Source organism: Somniosus microcephalus, chromosome 16 (assembly GCF_052327205.1).
Source record: "Somniosus microcephalus isolate GS21.2 chromosome 16, FLI_Smic_1.0, whole genome shotgun sequence".
Lineage (NCBI taxonomy): Eukaryota > Metazoa > Chordata > Chondrichthyes > Squaliformes > Somniosidae > Somniosus > Somniosus microcephalus.
Window position 1 is genome coordinate 42,323,561 of NC_141002.1, and position 26,588 is coordinate 42,350,148.

The following is a 26,588-nucleotide window of genomic DNA, read 5'->3' on the forward strand; positions in this document are numbered from 1 at the left end:
TTGGTCCTGTGTTGCAGCTTCCCCAGGTTGGCACCTCATTTTTAGGTATGCCTAGTCCTGCTCCTGGCATGCTGTTCTACACTCCTTATTATACTAGGATTGGTCCCCTGGCTTGATGGTAATGGTAGAGCGAGGGATATGCCGGGCCATGAGGTTACAGATTGTGGTGGAATACAATTCTGCTGCTGCTGATGGCCCACAGCGCTTCATGGATGCCATGTAGCACGGTGGTGGTGCCACACAACACGATGGAGGGTGTCCTCAGTGTGAAGATGTGACTTCGCCTCCACAATGACTGTGCGGTGGTCACTGCTACCATTACTGTCATGGACAGATGCATCTGCGACAGGTAGATTGGTGAGGACGAGATCAAGTAGGTTTTTCCCTTATGTTGGTTCTCTTACCACCTGTCGCAGACCCAGACTGGCAGCTATGCCCTTCAGGATTCGGTCAGCTCAGTCAGTAGTGGTGCTACCGAGCCACTCTTGGTGATGGACATTGAAGTCCCCCACCCAGAGTACATTCTGTGCCCTTGCTACTCTCGGTGCTTCTTCCAAGTGGTGTTCAACACGAAGGAGTACTGATTCATCAGCTGAGTAGTCAATGTTGAGGACTCCCAGGGCCACTCCTTCCCGACTGTATACCACTGAGCCGCCACCCCTGGTGGGTCTGTCCTGCCCGTGGGACAGGATATACCCAGGGATGGTGATGGAGGAGTTTGGAACATTGGCTGAAAGGTATGATTCTGTGAGTATGACTGTGTCAGGCTGCTGCTTGACTAGTCTGTGGAACAGCTCTCCCAATTTTGGCACAAATCCCCAGATGTTGGTGAGGAAGCCTTTGCAGCGTCGACTGGGATGAGTGTGCCATTGCCATGTCCGTAGCCGAGGTCGATGCCAGGTGGTCCGTCCGGTTTCATTCTTATTATTGTGTTTCGTAGTGGTTTGTTACAACTGAGTGGCTTGCTAATCCATTTCAGAGGGCAGTTAAGAGTCAACCAGATGACTGTGGGTCTGGAGTCACATATAGGCCAGACCAGGTAATGACAGTAGGTTTCCTTCCCTAAAAGACATTAGTGAACCAGATGGGTTTTTACGACAATCCCATAGTTTCATGGTTACCACTAGCTTTTTATTCCAGATTTATTTAATTAATTTAATTTAAATTCCCCAGCTTCCGTGGTGGGATTTGAACTCGTCTCTGGATCATTACTCCAGGCCTATCACTTGGATTACAAGCCCAGTGACATTACCAGTATGCTACCATTCCTATCCTCAATGATGACGGAGCCCAGCATGCGAGTGCAAAAGACAAGGCTGAAGCATTTGCCAGCATCTTCAGCCAGAAGTGCCGAGTGGATGATCCATATTGGCCTCCTCCTGAGGTCCCCACCATCACAGATGCCAGTCTTCAGCCAATTCTATTCACTCCACGTGATATCAAGAAACGGCTGAGCACACTGGATAGAGCAAAGGCTATGGGCCCTGACAACATCCTGGCTGTCATGCTGAATACTTGTGCGACAGAACTAGCCGTGCCTCTAGCCAAGCTGTTCCAATACAGTGGCAAAGGCTTTAAACTAGTAAGATGGGGGGAGGGATTTACAAGAAACGTAACCTGCCTTAATATAAACATAACAGGAAAAGAGAGCACAGGAAAGAATAAAGTAAGGGATGGCAAGGGAATAAATAGAGTTATAGAACAGAAGTCTAAAAGATGGTTAAATATAAAGTGAGAGGAAATCCTATTAAAAAGTAGTTAAACTGTACAGCAATGCACACAGTGTCCTTAATAAAACAGGGGAGCAGGAGGCAATCATACGTTACAAGGAACCAGACATAGGGATTACTGAGACATGGCTACAGAAAAATCAGGACTGGGAATTAAACATTGCAGGGTATAACATATTTAGAAAAGATAGGGAGGGAAAAAGGGGAGGTGGATTACTGTACTTATTAGGATAACATAATGGCAGTAGAAAAAAGTGACGCAGATATCAGCAAGACAAAAATAGAATCCATATGGATAGAGATAAAAGATAATAAAGGATTAATCACACTAATAGGCATAGTCTACAGACCACCTAATAGTGGAAGGGAGGTGGAGGAAGAAATATGCAGACGAATTAGGAAAATGAGTAAAAAGCATAGAATAATAATCATGGGGGATTTCAATTACCCCGATATTAATTGGACAGAAGAGGTAGGTAAAGGGGATAAGGGAATGGAGTTCCTACAATGTGTACAGGACTCCTTTCTAACCCAGTATGTAAAAAGCTCAACAAGGGAGGATTCGATATTGGATCTAGTATTGGGGAATGAACCAGAGCAGATGAGAAGCAAAGGTAGGGGAACATATAGGCAATAGTGACCATAATATAATACGCCTTAAGATGATAATTGAGAAGGACATAAGTATAACGAAAGCCAGGTTAATAGATTGGAGAAAAGCTGATTTTGAGGGGCTGAGAATAGAACTTGGGGGCGGGGGGGGGGGGGGGGGTGCGGGGTGGAATGGGCAACAATATTGGCAATCAATGATGTAGAACAGCAATGGGAATAATTTAAAACAGTGTTCAACAGAGTGCAGGAAAAATATATTCCGCTAAAAGGAAAGAACAAACTAAACAATAATGAGACTCCATGGATGAATAAAGCCATAAGGGAACCATTGAGGCTAAGGAAAGAGGCATACATTAAGTACGCAGACAGCAGGGGAGTGCATGATAAGAGAGAATATGAAAAGATTAGGAGAGAAGTCAAAAAAACAATTAGGGAGGCAAAGAGGAACTATGAAATTAAATTATCAAGGAACATAAAACAAAATGGTAAAATATTTTACAAGCACATCAATAAAAAAAAGGTTGGGACAGGAATAGGGCCATTAAAGGGATAGTCAGTATAATACCACACACAGATTATGATAGATGGCAGAAATATTAAATAATTATTTTGCTTCAGTATTTATCAGGGAGATAGAACAGGTGGACATGACATTGGATAATGAGATTAGTAATGAGATAAGTGCAGTTAAATTTAAAAAGGGGATATATTAAATAAACTAATCAAACTCAAAAGAGTATAAAACCCCTGGTCTGGATGGATTGCATCCACGCATTTAAAAAGAATCTAGGGAAGAGATAGCAAAGGCATTACTACACATATTTAATAATTCGTTGCAAGGTATTGTGCCAGAGGACTGGCAGATAGCTAATGTAATACCGATATTTAAGAAGGGGAATGGAACATGTCCAGGGAATTATAGACCAGTCAGCTTAACATCGGTGGTAGGAAAAATAAGGGAATCCCTACTAAAGGAGAAAATAGAAGAACATCTAGAAACCAAAAATATAATAATAAAGTCAACATGGATTTCAAAAGGGAAAGTCTTGCTTGACCAACCTTAATGAATTTTTTGAAGATGTAACAGAGAGAGTAGACAATGGTAATGCAGTAGATGTAATTTATCTGGATTTTCAAAAGGCCTTCGATAAGGTACCCCATAATAGACTGATGAACAAGGTCAGAGAATGCGGAGTCGGGACAAGTAGCAGAATGGATTGCTGGCTGGCTTCAGGACAGAAAACAGAGAGTAGGAGTAAAGGGTAGCTATTCACAGTGGCAGAAGGTGGGTAGTGGTGTTCCACAAGGATCAGTGCTGGGACCACTGTGTTCACAATTTACATTAACGATTTAGACTTGGGAATCAAAAACACAATTTCTAAATTTGCGGATGACACCAAATTGTGGGGGGGGGTGGGGTGGTGGTGGAGATAGTCAATACTGAGGAGGACTGCAACAAGTTACAGGAGGACATTAATAAACTTGCAGAATGGGCATATAATTGGCAAATGAAGTTCAACACAGATAAATGTGAGGTATTACATTTTGGTAGGAAAAATAGAGAGGTCACTTATTACTTGGAGAGTGCAACTCTAGGTGGGGTAGAGGAACAAAGGGATCTCGGAGTACAAATACACAAATCACTAAAAGTTGCGACACAGGTTAGCAAGGCCATAAAAAAAGCAAACCAAGCACTTGGGTTTATTTCTAGACGGATAGAATTGAACAGTAGGGAAGTTATGCTAAACCTGTATCGAACCCTAGTTAGACCACACTTGGAGTACTCCGTACAGTTCTGGTCGCCATATTATAAAAAGGATAGAGAGGCACTGGAGAAGGTGCATAGAAGATTTACAAGGATGATACCAGAAATGCGAGGGTATACATATCAGAAACGGGTGAACAAGCTGGGTCTTTTTCTCTTGGAAAAAAGGCTTGAGGGGTGACCTAATAGAGGTCTTTAAAATTATGAAAATTTTTGATAGAGTGGATACAGAGAGAATGTTTCCACTTGTGGGGAAGAGCATAACTAGAGGTCATCAATATAAGATAGTCGCCAAGAAATCCAATAGGGAATTCAGAAGAAACTTCTTTACCCAAATAGTGGTGAGAATGTGGAACTCGCTACCACAGGGAGTGGTTGAAGCGAATAGTATAAATGCATTTAAGGGGAGGCTAGACAAGCATATGAGGGAAAAGGGAATAGAGGGTTATGCTGATGGATTTAGATGAGGAAAGACGGGAGAAGGCTCATGTGGACCATAAACGCCGGCATGGACTGGTTGGGCCGAATGGCCTGTTTCTGTGCCATATATCCTATGTAATCCTATGTAAAGCAACAACACTGGCATCTACCTGACAATGTGGAAAACTGCCCAGGTATGTCCTGTCCACAAAAAGCAGGATAAATCCAATTGGCCAATTACCGTCTCTCAGCCTACTCTCAATCATCAGCAAACTGATGGAAGGTGTCGTCGACAGTGCAATCAAGCGGCACTTACTCACCAATAACCTGTTCGCCGATGCTCAGTTTGGGTTCCGCCAAGACGACTCGGCTCCAGACCTAATTACAGCCTTGGTCCAAACATGGACAAAAGAGCGGAATTCCAGAGGTGAGGTGAGAGTGACTGCTCTTGACATCAAGGCAGCATTTGACCAGGTGTCGCATTAAGGAGCCCTAGTAAAACTGAAGTCAATGGGAATCGGGGAAAACTCTCCACTGGTTGGAGTCATACCTAGCACAAAGGAAGATGGTCGTTGTTGTAGGTCAATCATCTCGGCCTCAGGACATTGCTGCAGGAGTTCCTCAGGGCAGTGTCCTAGGCCCAACCATCTTCAGCTGTTTCATCAACGACCTTCATCATAAGGTCAGAAGTGGGGATGTTCGCTGATGACTGCACAGTTTTCAGTTCCATTCTCAACTCCTCAGATAATGAAGCAGTCCATGCCCGAATGCAGCAAGACCTGGATGACATTCAGGCTTGGGCTGATAAGTGGCAAGTAACATTCGCGCCACAAAAGTGCCAGGCAATGACTATCTCCAACAAGCGAGATTCTAACCACTGCCCCTTGACATTCAACGGTATTACCATCGCCGAATCCCCCACCATCAACATGCTCTGGGTCACCATTGACCAGAAACTTAACTGGACCAGCCACATAAATACTGTGGCAACAAGAGCAGGTCAGAGGCTGAGTATTCTGCAGCAAGTATCTCACCTCTCGACTCCACAAAGCCATTCCACTATCTACAAGGCACAAGTCAGGAGTGTGATGGAATACAATCCACTTGCCTGAGCACGACACCATCCAGGACAAAGCAGCCTAGTTGATTGGCACCCCATCCGCCACCTTAAACATTCACTCTCTCCATCACCGGCGTACCGTGGCTGCAGTGTGTACCATCTACAAGATGCACTGCAGCAACTCACCAAGGCTTCATCGGCAGCACCTCCCAAACCCGCGACCTCAGCCACCTAGAATGACAAGGGCAGCAGGCGCATGGGCATACCATCACCTCCAGGTTCCCCTCCAAGTTAAACACCATCATGACTTGGAAATATATTGCCGTTCCTTCATTGTCACTGGGTCAAAATCCTGGAACTCCCTCCCTAACAGCACTGTGACAGTACCTTCACCACAAGGACTGCAGTGGTTTAAGAAGGTGGCTCACCACCACCTTCTCAAGGGCAACTGGGGATGGGCAATAAATGCTGGCCTTGCCAGTGACGCCCAGATCCCATAAGTGAATTAAAAAAAATTAAATATATCTGCAATAAAAATCCATGAAAGTATCGGATTGTCGTAAAAACCCATCTGGTTCACTGATGTCTTTTAGGGAAGGAAATCTGCCGTCATTACCTGGTCTGGCCTATATGTGACTCCCACATCAACTGCCCTTTGAAGTGGCCTAGCAAGCCACTCAGTTGTAACAAACCACTACGAAACACAATAATAAGAATGAAACCAGACGGACCACCCAGCATCGACCTCGACACCGGCTACGGACAAGGCAACGGCGCATCCAGCCCAGTCAACCCTGCAAAGTCTTCCTCACCAACATCTGGGGTCTTTTGCCAAAATTGGGAGAGCTGTCCCACAGACTAGACAAGTGCCTGACATAGTCATACGCACAGAATCATACCTTTCAGCCAATGTCTAATACTCCTCCATCACCATCCCTGGGTATGTCCTGTCCCACCGAAAGGACAGACCCACCAGGGGTGGCGGCACAGTGGCATACAGTTGGGGAGGAGTGGCCCTGGGAGTCCTCAACATTGACTCCTCAGCTGATGAATCAGTACTCCTCCATGTTGAACACCACTTGGAAGAAGCACTGAGAGTAGCAAGAATGCACAAAATGTACTCTGGGTAGGGGACTTCAATGTCCATCACTAAGAGTGGCTCGGTAGCACCACTACTGACCAAGCTGGCCGAGTCCTGAGGGACATAGCTGCCAGTCTGGGTCTGCGACAGGTGGTGAGAGAACCAACACGAGGGAAAAACCTACTTGACCTTGTCCTCACCAATCTACCTGTCGCAAATGCATCGGTCCATAACTGTATTGGTAGCAGTGACCACGGCACAGTCATTGTGGAGACTAAGTCACGTCTTCACACTGAGGACACCCTCCATCGTATTGTGTGGCAATACCACCGTGCTAAATGGGATCGATTCAGAACAGATCTAGCAGCTCAAAACTGGGCATCCTTGAGGCGCTGTGGGCCATCAGCAACAACAGAATTGTATTCCACCACACTCTGTAACCTCATGGCCCGGCATATCCCTCACTCTACCATTACCATCAAGCCAGGGGACCAACCCTGGTTCAATAAGGAGTGCAGAAGAGCATGCCAGGAGCAGCGCAAGGCATACCTAAAAATGAGATACCAACCTGGGGAAGCTGCAACACAGGACTACATGCATGCTAAAAAGCCAAGCAGCATGCTGTAGACAGGGCTAAGCGATCCCACAATCAACAGATCAGATCAAAGCTCTGCAGTCCTGCCATATCCAGTCGTGAATGGTGGTGGACCATTAAACAACTAACGGGAGGAGGAGGCTCCATGAATATCCCCATCCTCAATGATGGTGGAGCCCAGCACGTGAGTGCAAAAGACAAGGCTGAAGCATTTGCAACCATCTTCAGCCAGAAGTGCCGAGTGGATGATCCATATCGGCCTACTCCTGAAGTCCCCACATCACAGAAGCCAGTCTTCAGCCAATTCGATTCACTTTACATGATATCAAGAAATGGCTGAGCGCACTGGATACAGCAAAGGCTATGGGCCCCGACAACATCCTGGCTATCGTGCTGAAGACTTGTGCTCCAGAACTAGCCTCGCCACTACCCAAGCTGTTCCAGTACAGCTACAACACTGGCATCTACCCAACAATGTGAAAACTACCCAGGTATGTCCTGTCCACAAAAAGCAGTACAAATCCCATCCAGCCAACTACCGCCCCATCAGTCTACTCTCAGTCATCAGCAAAGTGATGGAAGGTATCATCGACCGTGCTATCAAGCAGCACTTACCAATAACCTGCTCATTGATGCCCAGTTTGGGTTCCGCCAAGACCACTTGGCTCCCGACCTAATTACAGCCTTGGTCCAAACATGGACAAAGGAGCTGAATTCCAGAGGTGAGAGTGACTGCGCTCGACATCAAGGCAGCATTTAACCGAGTGTGGCATCAAGGAGCCCTGGTAAAACTGAAGTCAATGGGAATCGGGGCGGCGGGGGGGAACTCTCCACTGGCTGGAGTCATACCTAGCACAAAGGAAGATGGTTGTGGTGGTTGAAGGTCAATCATCACAGCCCCAGGACATCGCTGCAGGAGTTCCTCTGGGAAGTGTCCTGGGCCCAACCATCTTCAGCTGCTTCATCAATGACCTTCCCTCCAACATAAGGTCAGAAATGGTGATGTTCGCTGATGACTGCACAGTGTTCAGTGCCATTCACATCTCCTCAGATAATGAAGCAGTCCATGCCTGCATGCAACAAGACCTGGACGACATTCAGGCTTGGGCTCATAAGTGGCAGGTAACATTTGCGCTACACAAGTGTCAGGCAATAACTATCTCCAACAAATGAGAGTCTAACCACCGCCCCTTGATATTCAACAGCATTACCGTCGTCGAATCCCCCACCATCAACATCCTGGGGTCACCATTGACCTAAACTTAACTGGACCAGCCACATAAATACTGTGGCTACAAGAGCAGGTCAGAGGCTGGGTATTCTGCGGCGAGTGTCTCTCCTGACTCCCCAAAGCCTTTCCACCATCTACAAGGCACAAGTAAGGAGTGTGATGGAATACTCTCCACTTGCCTGGATAAGTGCAGCTCCAACAACACTCAAGAAGCTCGACACCATCCAGGACAAAGCAGCCTGCTTGATTGGCGCCCCATCCACCACCTTAAACATTCACTCCCTCCACCACCGGCGTACCGTGGCTGCAGTGTGTACCATCTACAAGATGCAACGCAGCAACTCACCAAGGATTCTTCGGCAGCACCTCCCAAACCCGCGACCTCTTCCACCTAGAAGGACAAGGGCAGCAGGTGCATGGGAACACCACCACCTCCAAGTTCCCCTCCAACTCACACACCATCCTGACTTAGAAGTAGATCACCGATCCTTCATCGTCACAGGGTCAATATCTTGAAACTCCCTACCTAACAGCACTGGGAGTACCTTCACCACACAGACTGCAGCAGTTCAAGAAGGCAGCTCACCACCACCTTCTCGAGGGCAACTAGGGATGGGCAATAAATGCTGACCTTGCCAGCGACGTCCACATCCTGTAAACGAATTAAAAAAAAAGTAGAAGCATTTAGGCACACTTGCAAATGAATCCAAAGATAGCCAGCAACTTAATTTTGAGAGGAGAAGTAAAAGATTTCTGGAATACAAATAGATTCAGAAAACTAGGACAGAACTCCTCAGGTTTGTTCCACAGCATAACCTGATGGACAAAGGTCAACAAACTTTAGGCATAAGACCAACCAAAGCCTCCCTGACTGAATTATTTAATTGTGTTAATTTAGTACCTTTATAAACTCAAAACAGATCAAATTGTGTCTGTGATTCTTACTATATTTTGTCTATTGGCCATGGATAAATGATAATTACTCTCTGTTGATTCTGTCTTTCTTCCACAGTATGGAAGACTTGTGGATCTCTGCCATCCTATCCACAAGAAGTACCAGCTGGCTGTCACCAAAGTCTTTGGCAGATATATTAATGCCATTGTGGTTGCTACTGAGAAAACAGCCAGGGATTGTATACGATATCTGAAAGAAGAACGAGCTGAGCCGGAGACTTTCTTAGCTCTAGATTATCTTGATGTAGGTTGACAAACTTCACATTTTAGAATAACACAGTGACTCTGATTTTGGTCTTTCTACTGCCCTGTTTCTCAGTAGGTATGGGGCAGTAGTGAGACCAAAATGACACAAATAAACTTCCTGTCGTCTTCCAATCCGAGGCCCAGCTGCTGCTTCGATTTAGGTAGCCATCACTCCCACCGGAAACAAATTATTCCATTTAGATTGGGGTCATATGATGTTTTTAGGACGCTAATGCCATCTTGGTACAGTTAAGTGCTGAACCCACCCAATATACAGAGTGAAAAACAACCAGAACCTGTGTCCCTTATAGGGATCACTAGAAGCAGCTCTGCGACCAATAAAAAAAAATGTATTCGTCACTTTTTGAGCAGCAGGATGAGCATAATTTGATCTCCCTGCACCTTGCTGCTTATTCTCTGTGGTAAACCACTTTTACCGTTCACTATCGTTACACTATAGTTATCACTGTTAGATCGTTTCCCTATAGTTATCACTGTTCACATTGTTGTATCACTGTACGAGGTCGCCTCTTGTCACGCTGCTATACCTGGGCTGACCACTGCCGACTCCGCCCATGGCTCCGCCTACCTGCCCGGGTATAAAGGTGGTCGACTGGCTGGTATTCCTCCTTCTTGGATCCGATCACCCACGAGGGTGGGCTCTGTTATTTAGTCAATAAAAACCTATAGTTACTTTCTTAACTCGTCGCTTTTCATTGGACGAATTGATAGGTATATCATTCTCCACCCTCAATAATGCTCTCTGTCGCACTCTCTCCCCCACCCCAGATCGGCCCTTCCCTTCAATCCCCTGCTGCAGGCCTGTAGTCTGCGGATGGCCTGCTAGATGTCTTGCCCCCACCTCCAAACGGCAGACTGCCTATCAGCACTTGGAGCATGAGCCCTGATCATCAAAATGCTTCAGGCCTCTCACTGGCGACATCAGGCGGGCTTTGCAATCGCTCCGCCCACCGCCTGTCCAATGTACGATGAAGGTAGAAATCTTCAGTGTGTTACGGCTCATGCTGGGTTGTTGTTATATTGATGTAGGTGGAAAAATTAGATACGTTGGAAATAAATCTCTATGTAGAAAAATGTAAAGGAATTGCTTGATGCAATGTAACTTTTAAAAAAATAATTACAGATAAAACCAATCAATGAAAAGTTGCGAGAAATTAAAGGAGCCAAAATGATGATCGATGTTGTTCAATGTGTATCGCCTCAGCTGAAGAAAGTGGTACAGTTTGTTTGTGGTAATGGACTTGGATGTGAGAACCTGAAAGAAGCCAGACAGATTGCATTTGAAGGACCAGAGAGGCTTAAAGTAAGAAAATTATCTTTTCTTAAATTATATGTGCTGTGGATCAATTATAAACAACTTCATTAGCTACACTGCATAGCCCGTGGGAGGTCAGCAAGTAAAATTGTAAGAACAGCTGTCCTTTTAAGTACCTTCTCAGGTGGATCTACACGATTTTTCCGTTTTTGCTGTGCTGAGTTAATTATCCTCTTTTCCTTCTGCTATTAACATTGTTAATGCAGTTGTGCAAGGAATGACTTTTAAAAAGTATTACAGTACCTGTTTTCATGTTTATTTTAAAGACCTTTTCTAAAAGAGTATTGTGTGGCGTACCGACCACAGAAAGGACACAATCCGCTTTTCGGTCCGTAGACTATAAATCAGGCGTCATGCCTTTAAGAAGGATCACACCTTTAAGAAACTCGATCTGCAACATAGTTAAGCCCAGAGCGGGGGAGGAGCAGTCGAAGCTGTGGACTGATGAAAGGCAGTCGGACTTGGTGTAGGCTCTGATGCCATTTTGTGTTCAACATGCAGTCTCAAGAATTAAACCTTTTCTGTTGAACCTCTCCAAGTTCAGTAGTTTTTGCTAGGAGTACGTAGACTCCTACAATAATGTGGATTTATGTAGAGTGCTATGGTTACAAAATGTGGAGAAATTCTTCCAAGGTACAAACTCATAGGGCTGGATTTTGTTAATGGGAAGCTTTTGGAGGCGGGACTGCTGCTTGCCGGCTTTCAATCCCGCCTCCATCAGCTTCTGGCCAATCAGCGGGATTTCCCCCTGATTGACCTTGTTAAGCCCAGCCAGCAGGCTCAGCAGGCCAATTAGGGAGAAGTCACTGACAGAGCACGTCAACGTATGATGTGCCATCTGTCAAGATTTTTTGAAAGAAATGCCAGCGTTTGACAACTCTGTGAAGCTGTCAAACAGTGAAATTCTGTGTAGTTTGATGAGCCATTGTGTTCAGGACTCATCAAACCTTTCAACTTTGCAGAAATCACCTGGCTGTTGGTTCGGAGGATCCAAAAGCCAGTCTCTGAAATCTACAATGGAGATGTCAGGACTCCGGCTCCACAGCGGCTGAAGGCTGTATGCAGAAACAAAGGAAAGTGAACATTTTCGAACACTTTACACTAACCTTACATACTTGCCACTCCACACTTGCACCCATCACTCACCTCTACATAGCACTTTCAGACCCCTCCGACCTCCTACTTGTCTCCTACACCCTGGCGGGGTTCCTCGAGGTCGGGAAGCCTGCACTTCGGATGGAAAAATGGGGCTAATCCTATTTTCTGCCTGTTAACTACCTGTTAGCAGGCAGTTAACAGTATTTAATCCCTTTTCCGCCTCAAGGAGACGGGCCCCGGGGCAGGACGGCTTCCAGCCTCCTGGCAAGAGGGCGTGGAGGCGGGTTGGGGGTGGGCTTACCAGCCGTCCCCAAATTCTGCAACTTTACCGGCATTCCCGCCTCCTCAGGGCTGACAAAATCCAGCCCATTGTGTGTGGTGTGGTTAGTCTCTTACAGGAACTTACTAGATGTGTATACAAATAAATTTAACTGTCATTTCACAGTAACTATGTAGTTACTCTTAGAGACATAGAGTTATACAGCACAGAAAGAGGCCCTTCGGCCCATCCTGTCAGTGCCGGCCATCAAGCCCTGTCTATTCTAATCCCATTTTCCAGCACTTGGTCCATAGGCTTGTATATGCTATGACGTTTCAAGTGCTCATCTAAATGCTTCTTGAATGTTGTGAGGGTTCCTGCCTCTACCACCCTTTCAAGCAGTGAGTTCCAGATTCCAAACCACCCTCTGGGTGAAAAAGTTTTTCCTCAAATCCCCTCTAAACCTCCTGCCCCTTACCTTGAAACTATGTCCTCTGGTTATTGATCCCTCTACTAAGGGGAAAAGTTCCTTTCTATCTACCCTATCTATGCCCCTCATAATTTTGTACACCTCAATTAGGTCCCCCCTCAACCTTCTTGGCTCCAAGGAAAACAACCCCAAACTGTCCAGTCTCTCTTCATAACTGAAGTGCTCCAGCCCAGGTAACATCCTGGTGAATCTCCTCTGTACTCTCTCCAGTGCAGTCACATCCTTCCTATAGTGTGGCAACCAAAACTGCACACAGTATTCGAGCTGTGGCCTAACTAGCGTTTTGTACAGCTCCATCATAACCTCCCTGCTCTTATATTCTATGCCTCGGCTAATGAAGGCAAGCACGGTGGCATAGTGGTTAGCACTGTTGCCTCACAGCGCCAGGGACCCGGGTTCGAATCCGGCCTCGGGTGACTGTCTGTGTGGAGTTTGCACATTCTCCCCGTGTTTGCGTGGGTTTCCTCCGGGTGCTCCGGTTTCCTCCCACAGTCCAAAGATGTGCGGGTTAGGATGATTGGCTATGATAAATTGACCCTTAGGTGTTAGGGGGATTAAATACGTGGGGTTACGGGGATAGGGTGGGATATGTGTTGGTGTAGGGGTTACGGGGATCGGGTGGGATATGTGCCGGTGCAGGCTCGATGGGCCGAAATGGCCTCTATCTGCACTGTGGGGTTTCTGTGATCCTATATGCCTTTTTAACCACCTTATCTACCTGTCCTGCTGCCTTCAGGGATCTATGTACACGCACACCAAGTCCCTCTGATCCTCTGTCCTTCCTAGGGTCCTACCATTCATTGTGTATTTCCTTGCCTTGTTAGTCCTCCCAAAATGCATTACCTCACACTTTTCAGGGTTAAATTCCATTTGCCACTGTTCTACCCAGCTAACCAACCTGTCTGTATCGTCCTGTAGCCTGAAGCTTCCCTCCTCGCTATTTAACACTCCACCAATTTTTGTGTCATCTGCGAACTTACTGATCATACCTCCTACATTCATATCTAAATCATTAATGTACACTACAAACAGCAAAGGACCCAGCACCAATCCCTGCGGTACACCACTGGACATAGGCTTCCAGTCACAAAAACAACCTTCGATAATCACCCTCTGCCTTCTGCCACTAAGCCAATTTTGAATCCAATGTGCCAAATTGCCCTGGATCCCAAGGGCTCTTAGATTCTTGACAAAAGCCATACCAAAGTCCATGTAGACTTCGTCAACTGCACTACCCTCATCCACACACCTAGTCACCCCCTCGAAAAATTAAATTGGTTAGACATGATCTCCCCCTGACAAAGCCATGCTGACTATCTTTGATTAATCCTTGCCTCTCCAAGTGGAGACTAATTCTGTCCCTCAGAATTTTTTCCAATAAATACCCTACCACTGATGTTAGGCTCACTGGCCTGTAATTCCCTGGTTTATCCCTACTACCCTTCTTGAATAATGGTACTACGTTAGCTGTTCTCCAGTCCTCTGGCACCTCCCCTGTGGCCAGAGAGGTTCTGAAAATTTGTGTCAGAGGCCCTGCAATCTCTTCCCTTGCCTGGGATACATCTCGTCTGGGCCTGGGGATTTATCCACTTTTAAGCCTGCTAAAACCGCTAGTACCTCCTCCCTCTCAATACTAATTTGTTCAAGTATATCACAATCCCCCTGCCTGATTTCTATGCCAAATCGTCCTCCATAGTGAACACAGATGTAAAATATTCATTTAAAACATCACCTACATCTTCTGGTTCTACACACAGATTGCCACTTTGGTCCCTAATGGGCCCTACTCTTTCCCTGGTTATCCTCTTGCCCTTAATTATACTTATAAAACACCTTGGGATTTTCCTTTATTTTGCCCGCCACTGTTTTTTCATGCCCCCTCTTCGCTCTCCTAATTTCTTTTTTAAGTACCCCCCTGCACTTTCTATACCCCTCTAGGGCTTCCACTGTTTTTAGGCATTTGTATCTGTCAAAAGCCTCCCTTTTTTTCCTAATCCATTCTTGTATATCCCTTGACATCCAGGGTTCCCTGGGCTTGTTGGTGCCACCCTTGACCTTTACGGGAACATGTTGGCGTTGTACTCTCTCTATTTCCTTTCTGAAAGACTCCCACTGTTCTGATGTGGATTTTTCTACAAGTAGCTGATCCCAGTCCACTTTGGCCAGATCCTGCCGTATCATATTAAAATCGGCCTTCCCCCAATTTAGAACCTTTATTTCCAATCCATCTTTGTCCTTTTTCATGACTACCTTAAATCTCACCGAATTATGGTCACTGTCACCAAAATGCTCTCCTACTGACACTTCTGCCACTTGCTCGGCTACATTCCCTAGAATTAGGTCCAGTACCGCCCCCTCTCTTGTAGGACTTTCTACATGCTGGCTCAAAAAGCTCTCCTGGATGCACTTTAAGAATTCCGCCCCCTCTAAACCTTTCACACTCTGACTATCCCAGTTAATATTGGGGAAGTTGAAATTCCCTACTATTATTACCCTATTATTTCTACACTTCTGAGATTTGCCTACATATCTGTTCCTCTATCACTCCCAGCAAGGTGCTTGCCCCCTTTTTGTTTTTAAGTTCTACCCATATGGCCTCATTAGAGGAACCTGCTAAGATATCCCTCCTTACATCAGTAATTGACTCCTTGATTAATATTGCGACACCCACTCCTCTTTTACACCCCCCTCTGTCTTGCCTGAAGATTCTATACCCCGGAATATTGAGCTGCCAGTCCTGCCCCTCCCTCAACCATGTCTCTGTGATAGCAACAATATCATACTCCCATGTGTTCATGCAACACCTTCAATTCATCTGGCTTACTTGCAAGACTCCTTGCATTAAAAGAAATGCCACCCAGCCTTGCCATACTCCCTTGTGCCTTTACATATTTGCTCTGCCTTCCAAGCTGACTTGTTTTTTCCTCTATATTTGGCTGTGCATCACCCGCTACTATAGCTGTACTCCGTAACCCATCCCCCTGCCAAGTTAGTTTAAACCCCCCAACAGTACTAGCAAACCTCTCCGCAAGGATGTTGGTCCTGTTCCGGTTCAGGTGCAACCCATCCGACTTGTACAGGTCCCACCTTCCCCAGAAGCAGACCCAGTGATTCAGGAAACTAAAGCCCTCCCTCTTCTTACAACATAGACTGTAGCATTAGACGGAACACTCTTCTTAAAGTCTGGTGTCATCTCTGGGGGTTCCAGTGATCTGAAGTTCAAAGCCAGGTGCTGGGACGAGAAGCAGATCAGTCACCTGAAAGAAATCAAGGAGCAACTGAAAAATGAACTCCGGGTGAGTTAGACTGACATTTGTTATCAGAGTGCTACACGCTGTTGTTAAAGCTGCTTTTAAATTTATGTATATTTGATGCATTCTTATGATCAAAATGAGAGAGATTAATGACAGAGCCAGCAGTACAGAGAGTTGATGTAGTAATGATTGTAACCCTAATTTACAGGAGTTAATAAAAGTGAACAGGAAAGAAGCTGAATTGAGGCAGTTGCAGGCTCAAGCCAAGGGCACAGAGACCAGAATGAGATATTCCTTGAGTGATCTGGAGCAAACTAGGAAAAAACATCTAGCAAATCGCCACATGGTAAGGATAGATTAAAAGATCACAGAATAATTATGGATGAGGAAGCCATTCATCCCTTCTTAACTCACCTAACCAGAAAGATCTTATAGTCCCCCACTGTAGCATTCAGTTATTTCTTAAATGATTCCAGGGTTTTACCCTTCACTATATCCTAGGTCTATCCCACACATTGATCGCTCTTCGTGTGAAGAAGAATTTCCCGATATCGGGCCTAAAATGACCTTTTACTAGTTTGAACCTGTGTCCCCCTAGTATTACTCTCGCAATTTAATTTAAAGTACTATTCCAGGCTCACATGTAGGTTGCAGGCAAACTCGAGGTCTTCTGTTAATGAGTGCAGCCAGCACTGGTGTGAACTGACTCAGGACGAGCCAATCTTGAAGTTGGGGCCTCAAACAGGCATTAGAACCCTTATTTGTAAATGCAAATGGACTAACGCCTGTTTCAAGCATAGGTAAAGTACACCATATTAGGGGCTTAGTAGGCTATTTAGCATCCAGAAAACAGGTACTGTGCGGCGGCCAAATTTATGGGCCAAAATATCCTTTTTATTTAATGCAGTATGGTGAAAATGTGCACATCACTATGATCCTAAATATCCTAATATATGCACTTTTTCTTTTAAGGAAAGGTCAAAACTAGAAAGTGGACTGGCCAATTTGCAGTCCCAAATGGCTATGGTGAGTTTGAGTATTGAGGATAGAGAGGTGAAAATGCAGGAGATTCAGCATCAGATGAACGAAGTAAGTACATTAAATGCGATACTAGATTATCCAATTTATTTTAGAATGCATTTCATGCCAATAGAAAGGACTCCATTATGCAAACAAATAAGAAAAAATATATACTCCAATATATAAACGAATGCATTAATAGTTATTTACAAGGAGTTGTGGGAAGACCAAGTCAGTGTCTCAAAGGTGACATATAAAGGTATAAGTGCTTACGGTTAAATTCTGTCATTCTATTTCAATCTTCCTGATTTTGTAAGAGAAATCTAGTAAAATTAATACCCTCTTGTCCCAGAGATTATTGGCTATTTGGTCTAGCAGGGATTTGCTGTTTAAGCTGCAATATGCTTTTGATATGTTCACATCTGAAATGTCATCTCTTCTGTCCTCTCTGCAATTGCTGCTTGATCTGCTGCGTATTTCTATATTTTCTGTTTTCATTTAAAATGCCCAGTATCTGCAGTTTTTTGCTTTTTGCCCTGGACTTGGGATGGGAGGGGAAAACAGGCTAGGGTTCTCATTCCTAATTGATGTCCTCTGGACTTGATTGGGAAATTGTGTGTGTGGTTGTTGGTGAGGACGCAATCAGGCTCGGTTGTGGTACCCTGTACAACTGAATATCCTGCCAAGATTTACTGTCTAAGCTCATGCTTGAAGAATGGGTACATGGGAGGGATACTAGAGGCCTGTGTGGAACCATGCCCCACAAGAGTCATGGGAGTAACAGAGAAAAGGGGAGAAAATTGGAAAGGATAAAATAACTATGCCAATAGTGCTACACCTGTTAAGGGACAGTCCCATATCCAGGTTCAAGTTTCGATTGTCTTAATAATCAAGACATCCTGGAGCCGATTTTCATTTTTGGCATGGGTGGTAAAGTGGCAGATGTGGATTGACTTTCTGTTATACACCCCACCTGATTTTCAGTTCCATGGAAGTCAGTGGAAAGGGAAATTGGACGGGGCACATAACGAGCAGCCGATCTACAACTGCCAGTTCACCACCCGCGCTGAAAGTGAAAAATTCGCCCTCCCCCCACCCCATGTCTTTGGATGGTAGTCTTATCTCCAGTGGTGCACAGTATTTACAGATCCAAGGAATGATGCTAGAAAAGAAAACTAACTTCAGACTAAGTGACGTAATAAAACTCACTACGCACTTGGTTTGAGCATAAAGCAAGGCTTTAATCAACTTGTTTCAGCACACGGAGGTCTAGTTGTACTTCGCTAGTTCTTTGTCTTACAAAATGTCCCTGGAAGCTCGGCCCACGCCTGAGTATTTATACTCCTTGGACGGCGCCACCAGCTGGCCGTTCAGCGTTATTTCATGAGTAGTTTCTTGATGATGATGAGATTTATAACATTCTTCCTGCCTAAAAGATTTGGAAGTCCGACAACTTCCTCTTAACGGATTAGGCAGACCACGAATAGCCGCAGTCTTTTAGATTTTTGTTTATGGCTAGAAGGCACATCTCCCCGGACCGTGTCTGAGTCCCTGGGCCGCTTGATCCGTACCGATGGATCGACAGGGCCCGCGTTGCTCTGTTCGACCCGAGGGAGGCTGGGGAGATCGTGACTCTGGGTGCGGGTCTCCACAGGCGCAGAACTGGCTTCATCCCGTTTGATAGCCGAGGATTGACCGGCGTCCTGGCCTCGGGTGGCCATCCCACGGGGAGCGCTCAGCTCCCCGAGTGGATCCAGTGGGGCAGCTGGCAGATCTCTCGATGTCCCAGGTAGGGCGTCATCTTCGGGGGAGTGCACTGTCGGCATCATCCCCATGGGTCCCTCTATCAGTTGGGTCCGTGGAACCGGCTGGACAGGGAGCCAGGTCCCGGAGCGAAACGGTGGACTCCCGGCCATCAGGGTACCGCACGTGCGTGTACGTGGGATTGACGTCCGTGAGTTCTACCTTGTCGACGAGAGGATCATTTTTAGACGATCGGACGAATCTTCGGAGCAGCACGGGGCCAGGAGCTGCCAACCATGATGGTAAAGACATCCCATGGGTGGAGCGACGCTGGAAGCTGAAGAATCACTCGTGAGGTGTGACATTGGTAGACGTAGAAAGGAAAGACCTGGAAATACTCAGCAGGCCAGGCAGCATCCGTGAAGAGAGAAACAGAGCTGCCTGGCCTGCTGAGTATTTCCAGCATTTTCTGTTGTTATTTCAGATTTCCAGCATCCGCAGTATTTTGCAATTTTATGAAAGGAGAGACCTGATGGAATGCAACACATCAGGGAGCATAGTTTCCCACTGCTGGTCTGGTAGGTTGCGTGACCTCAGCGGAAGACGAACAGCGTTCCAAATGATAGCGTTGTATCTCTCAACCTGTCTGTTACCGATGGGATGGTACGGTGTCGTTTTACTTGTGGCGATTCCCCATTGGGAGAGAGAACTTTTGAGTTCGCTTGACATGAAGGAGGGACCCCGATCAGAGTGGATGAAGTTGGCCGTACCGCAAAGGGAAAAGACTTGATCAAGGCATTTGATCACTGTGGAAGTAAGCATATTGGGACAGGGGAAAGCGTGAATATTCGTCCACCATAGTCAGTAAGTAGGTGTTTCGCGTTGAGGAAGGCAATGGCCCTTTAAAGTCAATGCTGAGTCGCTGCATAACGTGCATGAGCGAGCCATCCGATGGACGGAAGAATTGCGGTTTTAATTCCACACGAGGAGCACGTTCTTTTCACATCTTCCATAGAAAATGGGAGATTTTTAGATCGCACAAAGTGCAACATACGGGTAATGCCAGGATGGCATAAGTCAGTATGAAGATCCGCAAGAGTCGAAGTTGACATAGAAGAGCAGAATGCCCGCGTGAGGGTATCCGGGGCCACATTCTCTTTGCCGGGTCGATAATGTATGGTGTATCCAAAGGCGGCCAATTCCATCCTCCAAAGTTGTATTTTGTTATTCTTGATCTTGGTGCGTTTCCGGTTATCCAGCATAAAGGCCACGGAGCGCTGATCGGTTATAAGTGTGAAACGGCGACGAGCGAGAAAATGACTCCATTTACGTACAGCTTCGATGATGGCCGTAGCCTCCTTCTCGACAGGAAGATAATGGAGCTCGCTACCCTGCAAAGTTCTGGACAGAAATGCAACGGGTCGACCACATTGATTTCTATGTTGATTCAAGGTAGCAGAGATCGCCACATCCGATGCATCGCACTCGACCACGAAAGGAAGATTTTCATCAATGGAATGAAGCGTGGCTTTTTCCAGTTGTCGCTTGAGGAGGTTGAAAGCTGAAATAGCCGTTGCCTCCAATGGAAATGACTTTGCGGGAAGCAGGGGCTGGATCTTGTCGGAGAAGTGGGGTATCCATTTCGCATAATAGGCGAGCATGCCGAGTGCCCGACGAAAAGAGCCGAGATTCGTAGGGGGAGGGAGCTCTTGAAGCGGACGAAGTCGCTCCAGATCCAGTTTGATGACACCGTTGCTCACCCAGTAGCCAAGGATGTTGACTGATGGTACTGATTTCACAGATTTGGACTCATTTAAGGTTAAGTTGCGACGACGGAGAACGTCAAAAAATTTCTGGAGGTTGGCATCATGTTCCTTCTGGTCATGACCAGCAATGGTGATATTATCCAGATATGGAAAGTGTCCGTTAAGTTCTCCTGTTTGACTAGGCTATCCATTACCCGTTGAAAGACGGCCACCCCATTGGTGACCCCAAATGGAAGGTGACAAAACTGGTAAAGCCGACCATTGGCCTCAAAGGCCGTATACTTTTTGTCAGAGTCCTTTAACGGTACTTGATGATATGCGCTCTTTAAATCAAAGGTTGAAAATACCTTGTAGTTAGCAAGGTTATTGACCATGTCATCGATGCGTGGTAGTGGGTAGGCATCCAGGTCGGTATGCTGGTTAATAGTTTGCGAGTAATCGATGCAAAGACGTTTCTTGTGTTGCTTCAGAGGATTTTTGACAACGACGACTTGAGCCCACCAGGAAGATGAACATGGCTCAATGATACCGTCAGCTAGAAGGCGAGAGATTTCTGCCTCGATAAAGGATCGATCATCTTGGCTGAAACGTCATGATTTGGTGACTATGGGCTTGCATCGGGGGGAAAGATTGGCAAACGAGGGCTCGTCGAGCGAAGCCGCCGAAAGCGCACAAAACGGTACTTTGGAAATAGTAAGCTCCGGCTTTGACCCTCCAAACTCGAAAGTGAATCTTTTGTGTTGTTTCTGGATATCCTGTCCCAGGAGCACATCACTGCATAGGTTCTTGAGCACCCCGAGCCGGGTGGAGAAATAAGTGCGGCCATTGAGAATAAGGTCAACAAGACAAAAGCCGGAAGAATTGGTGGTCATTGTCGTCAGAGCCATTGCAATTTCCCTGCCTGAGGGGTAAATACGCAGTTTTAACTTACTGACAGCCCGCTCACTAATGAAGCTGTCAGAGCTGCATGAGTCGATTAGTGCACTCAAAATGTGTCCATTTACCGAAACCTTCGTGGCTGCATGGGACAAACTTTGGGAAGAAACAGCTGTGATGGGAGGAGGGGCAGTTTTACCCTTGACAGCTGTACCCTTAGTAGTGGCTCTTGGGGGAGGAGCAGTTTTATAGATAGTAGCTGCAAATCTAACGAGCTCTCGACCGGTATACCTTAAAAAAGTGGCCCTTCTTACTGACAGTGGCTCTTGACTGGCATACCTTAGAAAAGTGACCTTTCTTGCTGCAATGATTGCAGGTTGCGTTATGAGCAGGACAAAATTTCCTATAATGGAATGCACCTCCACAGAAGAAACACTTCCTTCCAGATTGCCAAGATGCCGCTAGGGCGGGGTCGTCATTAGTGTAGGTTTCTAGGGTAGGGTTGTCATCAGCCAGGTTGGAGTCGTCATCCGTGAGGGCTTCCACCCGAGACCTATCGAAGGAGTCACTAAAATTGATAGCAGCAGCCCGTGCACGTGGTGAAAGATAGGAGTCTGCATTCCTCTTTGCTAAGTCCAGAGAACATGCCTGGTCATAGGCAGCCTGTAACTTGAGGGTTTTATTCTCCAACAGACGCTGATGTATGAAAGGAGACGCAATCCCATTAATAAAGGAATCACGAATTAACTCCTCCTGGTACTGCTCAGCTGTAACAGCTTTAAGATTACGATCCTTGTTGAGCCTGCGAAGTTTCTGAAGGAATTCATCAAGTGATTCCCCGGGTTGTTGTCGAGTTGTGGCCAGTAGATGCCGAGCAAAAATTTCATTTGGGGACTTGACATATAGCTGCTGTAGTATTTGGATAGCGGTGTCATAGTCTACACAGTCTTCGATATAATCAAACACATGAGGGGATACATAATTAGCAAGCATTCGTAACTTGTTAGGAACATTCTCACCGCACTCCTCAAGGAAGTTGCTAAAGGTACAATACCAGTGTTTCCATACCTTAGCAGCTGTAAGTGAATTCGGGTCCAGGTCGAGATGGGCGGGTCTGAGTAGTTTCTCCATGATGGATCGATTACTTGTCTGAGTTCCCTTCTACGGTTTGAGTCGTAGCTGGCTGTTCCCGAAATTACCCAAAGCGTAGAGTCGATATCAAGTTGATTAAATTGACGTAATAAAACTCACTACGCACTTGGTTTGAGCATAAAGCAAGGCTTTAATCAACTTGTTTCAGCACATGGAGGTCTAGTTGTACTTCACTAGTTCCTTGTCTTACAAAATGTCCCTGGAAGCTCGGCCCACGCCTGAGTATTTATACTCCTTGGACGGCGCCACCAGCTGGCCGTTCAGCGTTATTTCATGAGTAGTTTCTTGATGATGATGAGATTTATAACACTAAGTAATTAGTATTCTTCTATTCTACAACAGGTTGAAGATAGAGTGTTTGAAGATTTCTGTGTTAAGATTGGTGTCGCAAATATTCGTGAATATGAGGATGAGCATGTGAAGCAGCTAGAAGAAATGGATAAGAAAAGGTCATTTACTATCTGAGTAATTCCCATTTATAATATACATATCTAGAAAGGGGAAATCTGCAACACCAGAGACAACTGAGCAATATGCATTTAATGTAATTAGTATATAAACATTTCTACAGTGCATACACCTACCAGTAAAGTATTTTAAATTCCATCTGCTGAATTGCGCACACTGTTTTCGCAAAGAATTAAATCTGATTTAGGGCAACAAAATTGAAGAATTAGATTGACGAATCAGTAATGTTTGCTATGTTCCTGGCCATGATATAGTTAGATAAATTTTCGTCTACACGCGTGGGCAGTAATCTGGCGGCCAGGCTCGCCTGCCCATTGTAGAACCTGTCGGCTTTTCATTGCACTGGAATTAATGGAATGAAAACCGGGCAGTTTCTAGAATGGCTGAGCGATCCGCTCCACCAGATTACTGCCCAGGCAATTTGCCTGACAATTTGCCCCATTATGTTACTGTTACCATTTACTTACATATTACAGTACTACTGATCAGTCACTAGTTTCTTCCAGAAGCCAATGGTCTTGTGTAAAACAGATTTTGTTGGGATTAATGTTTTAGTTTTTAACAACATTGAAAGTATTTCCTCCCTACATCGCAGGTCAGAGTTTGAGAACCAGAAAACGCGGCTGACGATCCAGCTAGAATATTCAAATAGCCAACTTAAAGAAGATATCAAAAAAATCCAGAAGTGGAAGGAAACAATTGAAAAAGATGAAGAAGAAATAGTGAAGTTGAAGAAGGTACTGAGCGGTTAAATTTGTTTAGAAGTTAGTATAAATGTACATTCATGAATTCCTCTATCCTCTGACTAACTTTTTTGAAGTAATAAGTTCAATGAATGCGTCATGTTTGAGTTTTATTAATAAAATAAGAAATAGGAGCAGGAGCAGTAGGCCATTCGGCCCTTCGAGCCTACTCCGCCATTCAATGAGATCATGGCTGATCTTCTACCTCAACTCTACTTTCCCGTCCTATCCCCATATCCCTTAATTCCCTTTGTAGCCAAAAATCTATCGATCTCTGTCTTGAATATACTCAACGAATGAGCATCCACAGCTCTCTGGGGTAGAGAATTCCAAAGATTCACAAGCCTTTGAATGAAGAAATTTCTCCTCATCTCAGTCCTATGGCCGACCCCTTATTCTGAGACTGTGACCTCTAGTTCTAGACTCCCCAGCCAGGGGAAACATCCTCCCAGCATCTACCCCGTCAAGCACCGTAAGAATTTTATATAGTTCAATGAGATCGCCTCTCATTCTTCTAAACTCTAGGGAACATAGGCCTAGTCTACTCAATCTCTCCTCATAGGATAATCCCCTCATCCCAGGAATCAGTCTAGTGAACCTTCGTTGCACTGCCTCTAAGGCAAGTATATGCTTCCTTGAGTAAGGAGACCAAAACTGTACACAATACTCCAGGTGTGGTCTCACCAAGGCCCTATATAATTGCAGTGAGACTTCTTTAATCTTTTACTCCAATCCTTTTGTAATAAAGGCTAACATATCATTTCCTTTCCTGACTGCTTGCTGTACCTGCATGTTAACTTTCTGTGATTTGTGTACAAGGACACCCAGGTCCCTCTGAATACCAACATTTCATAGTGTCTCACCTTTAAAAAAAAACTCTGCTTTTCTATTTTTCCTACTAAAGTGGATAACTTCACATTTCTCCGCATTATATTCCATCTGCCACATTCTTGCCCACTCGCTTAACCTGTCTTTCTCCCTTTGCGGTCTCTTTGCGTCCTCCTCACAACTTACTTTCACACCTAGCTTTACATTGTCAGCAAACTTGGACACATTACACTCGGTCCTTTCATTTAAGCCATTGATATAGATTGTAAATAGCGGAGGCCCAAGCACTGATCCTTGCAGTCCCCCAATAGTTACTGCTTGCCAACCTGAAAATGTCCCATTTATTCCTACACTCTGTTTTCTGTCAATTAACCAATGCTCAATCCATGCTAATATATTACTCCCAATCCCATGAGCCCTAATTTTCTGTAATAACCTCTTGTTTGTCACCTTATCGAATGCAAAAGACAAGGCTGAAGCGTTTGCAACTATCTTCAGTCAGAAGTGCCGAGTCGATGATTCATATCGGCCTCCTCCTGAGGAACCCACCATCACAGAAGCCAGTGTTCAGCCAATTCGATTCACTCCACGTGATATCAAGAAACGGCTGAGCGCACTGGATACAGTAAAGGCTATGGGCCCTGACAACATCCCGGCTATCGTGCTAAAGACTTGTGCTCCAGAACTAGCCGCGCCTCTAGCCAAGCTGTTCCAGTACAGCTACAACACTGGCATCTATCCGACAATGTGGAAAACTGCCCAGGTATGTCCTGTCCACAAAAAGCAGGTCAAATCCAATCCGGCCAATTACTGCCCCATCGGTATACTTTCAGTTATCAGCAAAGTGATGGAAGGTATCATCGACAGTACTATCAAGCGGCACTTACTCACCAATAACCTGCTCAAGATGCAGGGTTTGGGTTCCGCAAAGACCACTCAGCTCCTGACCTCATTACACCCTTGGTCCAAACATGGTCAAAGGAGCTGAATTCCAGAGGTGAGGTGAGAGTGACTGCCCTTGACATCAAGGCAGCATTTGACCGAGTATGGCATCAAGGAGCCCTAGGAAAATTGAAGTCAATGGGATCAGGGGGTGGGGGGTTGGAACTATCCACTGACTGGCATCATACCTAGCATAAAGGAAGATGGTTGTGGTGGTTGAAGGTCAATCATCACAGCCCCAGGACATTGCTGCAGCAGTTCCTCAGGGCAGTGTCCTAGGCCCAACCATCTTCAGCTGCTTCATCAATGACCTTCCCTCCAACATAAGGTCAGAAATGGGGATGTTTGCTGATGACTGCACAGTGTTCAGCGCCATTCACAACTCTTCAGATAATGAAGCAGTCCATGCCCGCATGCAACAAGACCTGGACGGCGTTCAGGCTTGGGCTGATAAGTGGCAGGTAACATTCGAGCCACACAAGTGTCAGGCAATGACTATCTCCAACAAACGAGAGCCTAACCACCGCCCCTTGATATTCAATGGCATTACCATCACCGAATCCTCCACCATCAACATCCTGGGGTCACCATTGACCAGAAACTTAACTGGACCAGCCACATAAATACTGTGGCTACAAGAGCAGGTCAGAGGCTAGGTATTCTGCGGCGAGTGTCTCACCTCCTGGCTCCCCAAAGCCTTTCCACCATCTACAAGGCGCAAGTAAGGAGTGTGATGGAATACTCTCCACTTGCCTGGATAAGTGCAGCTCCAACAGCACTCAAGAAGCTCGACACCATCCAGGACAAAGCAGCCTGCTTGATTGGCACCCCATCCACCACCTTAAATATTCACTCCCTCCACCACCGGTGTACCGTGACTGCAGTGTGTACCATCTACAAGATGCACTGCAGCAACTCG

General features: G+C 45.7%; 1 protein-coding gene across 1 annotated transcript in view; it reads left to right on the forward strand.

The window, feature by feature from the left end:
- Window positions 1-26,588, forward strand: part of LOC147106104 (structural maintenance of chromosomes protein 1B-like) — a 172,432-nt gene that overhangs the window by 54,063 nt on the left and 91,781 nt on the right. Inside the window, exons 10-16 of the mRNA XM_086008868.1 lie at window positions 9,507-9,692; window positions 10,839-11,018; window positions 16,027-16,173; window positions 16,340-16,477; window positions 17,104-17,220; window positions 23,031-23,137; window positions 23,752-23,893. Coding sequence (XP_085864994.1) covers window positions 9,507-9,692; window positions 10,839-11,018; window positions 16,027-16,173; window positions 16,340-16,477; window positions 17,104-17,220; window positions 23,031-23,137; window positions 23,752-23,893 — 1,017 coding nt within the window. The remainder of the gene's footprint in view (window positions 1-9,506; window positions 9,693-10,838; window positions 11,019-16,026; window positions 16,174-16,339; window positions 16,478-17,103; window positions 17,221-23,030; window positions 23,138-23,751; window positions 23,894-26,588) is intronic.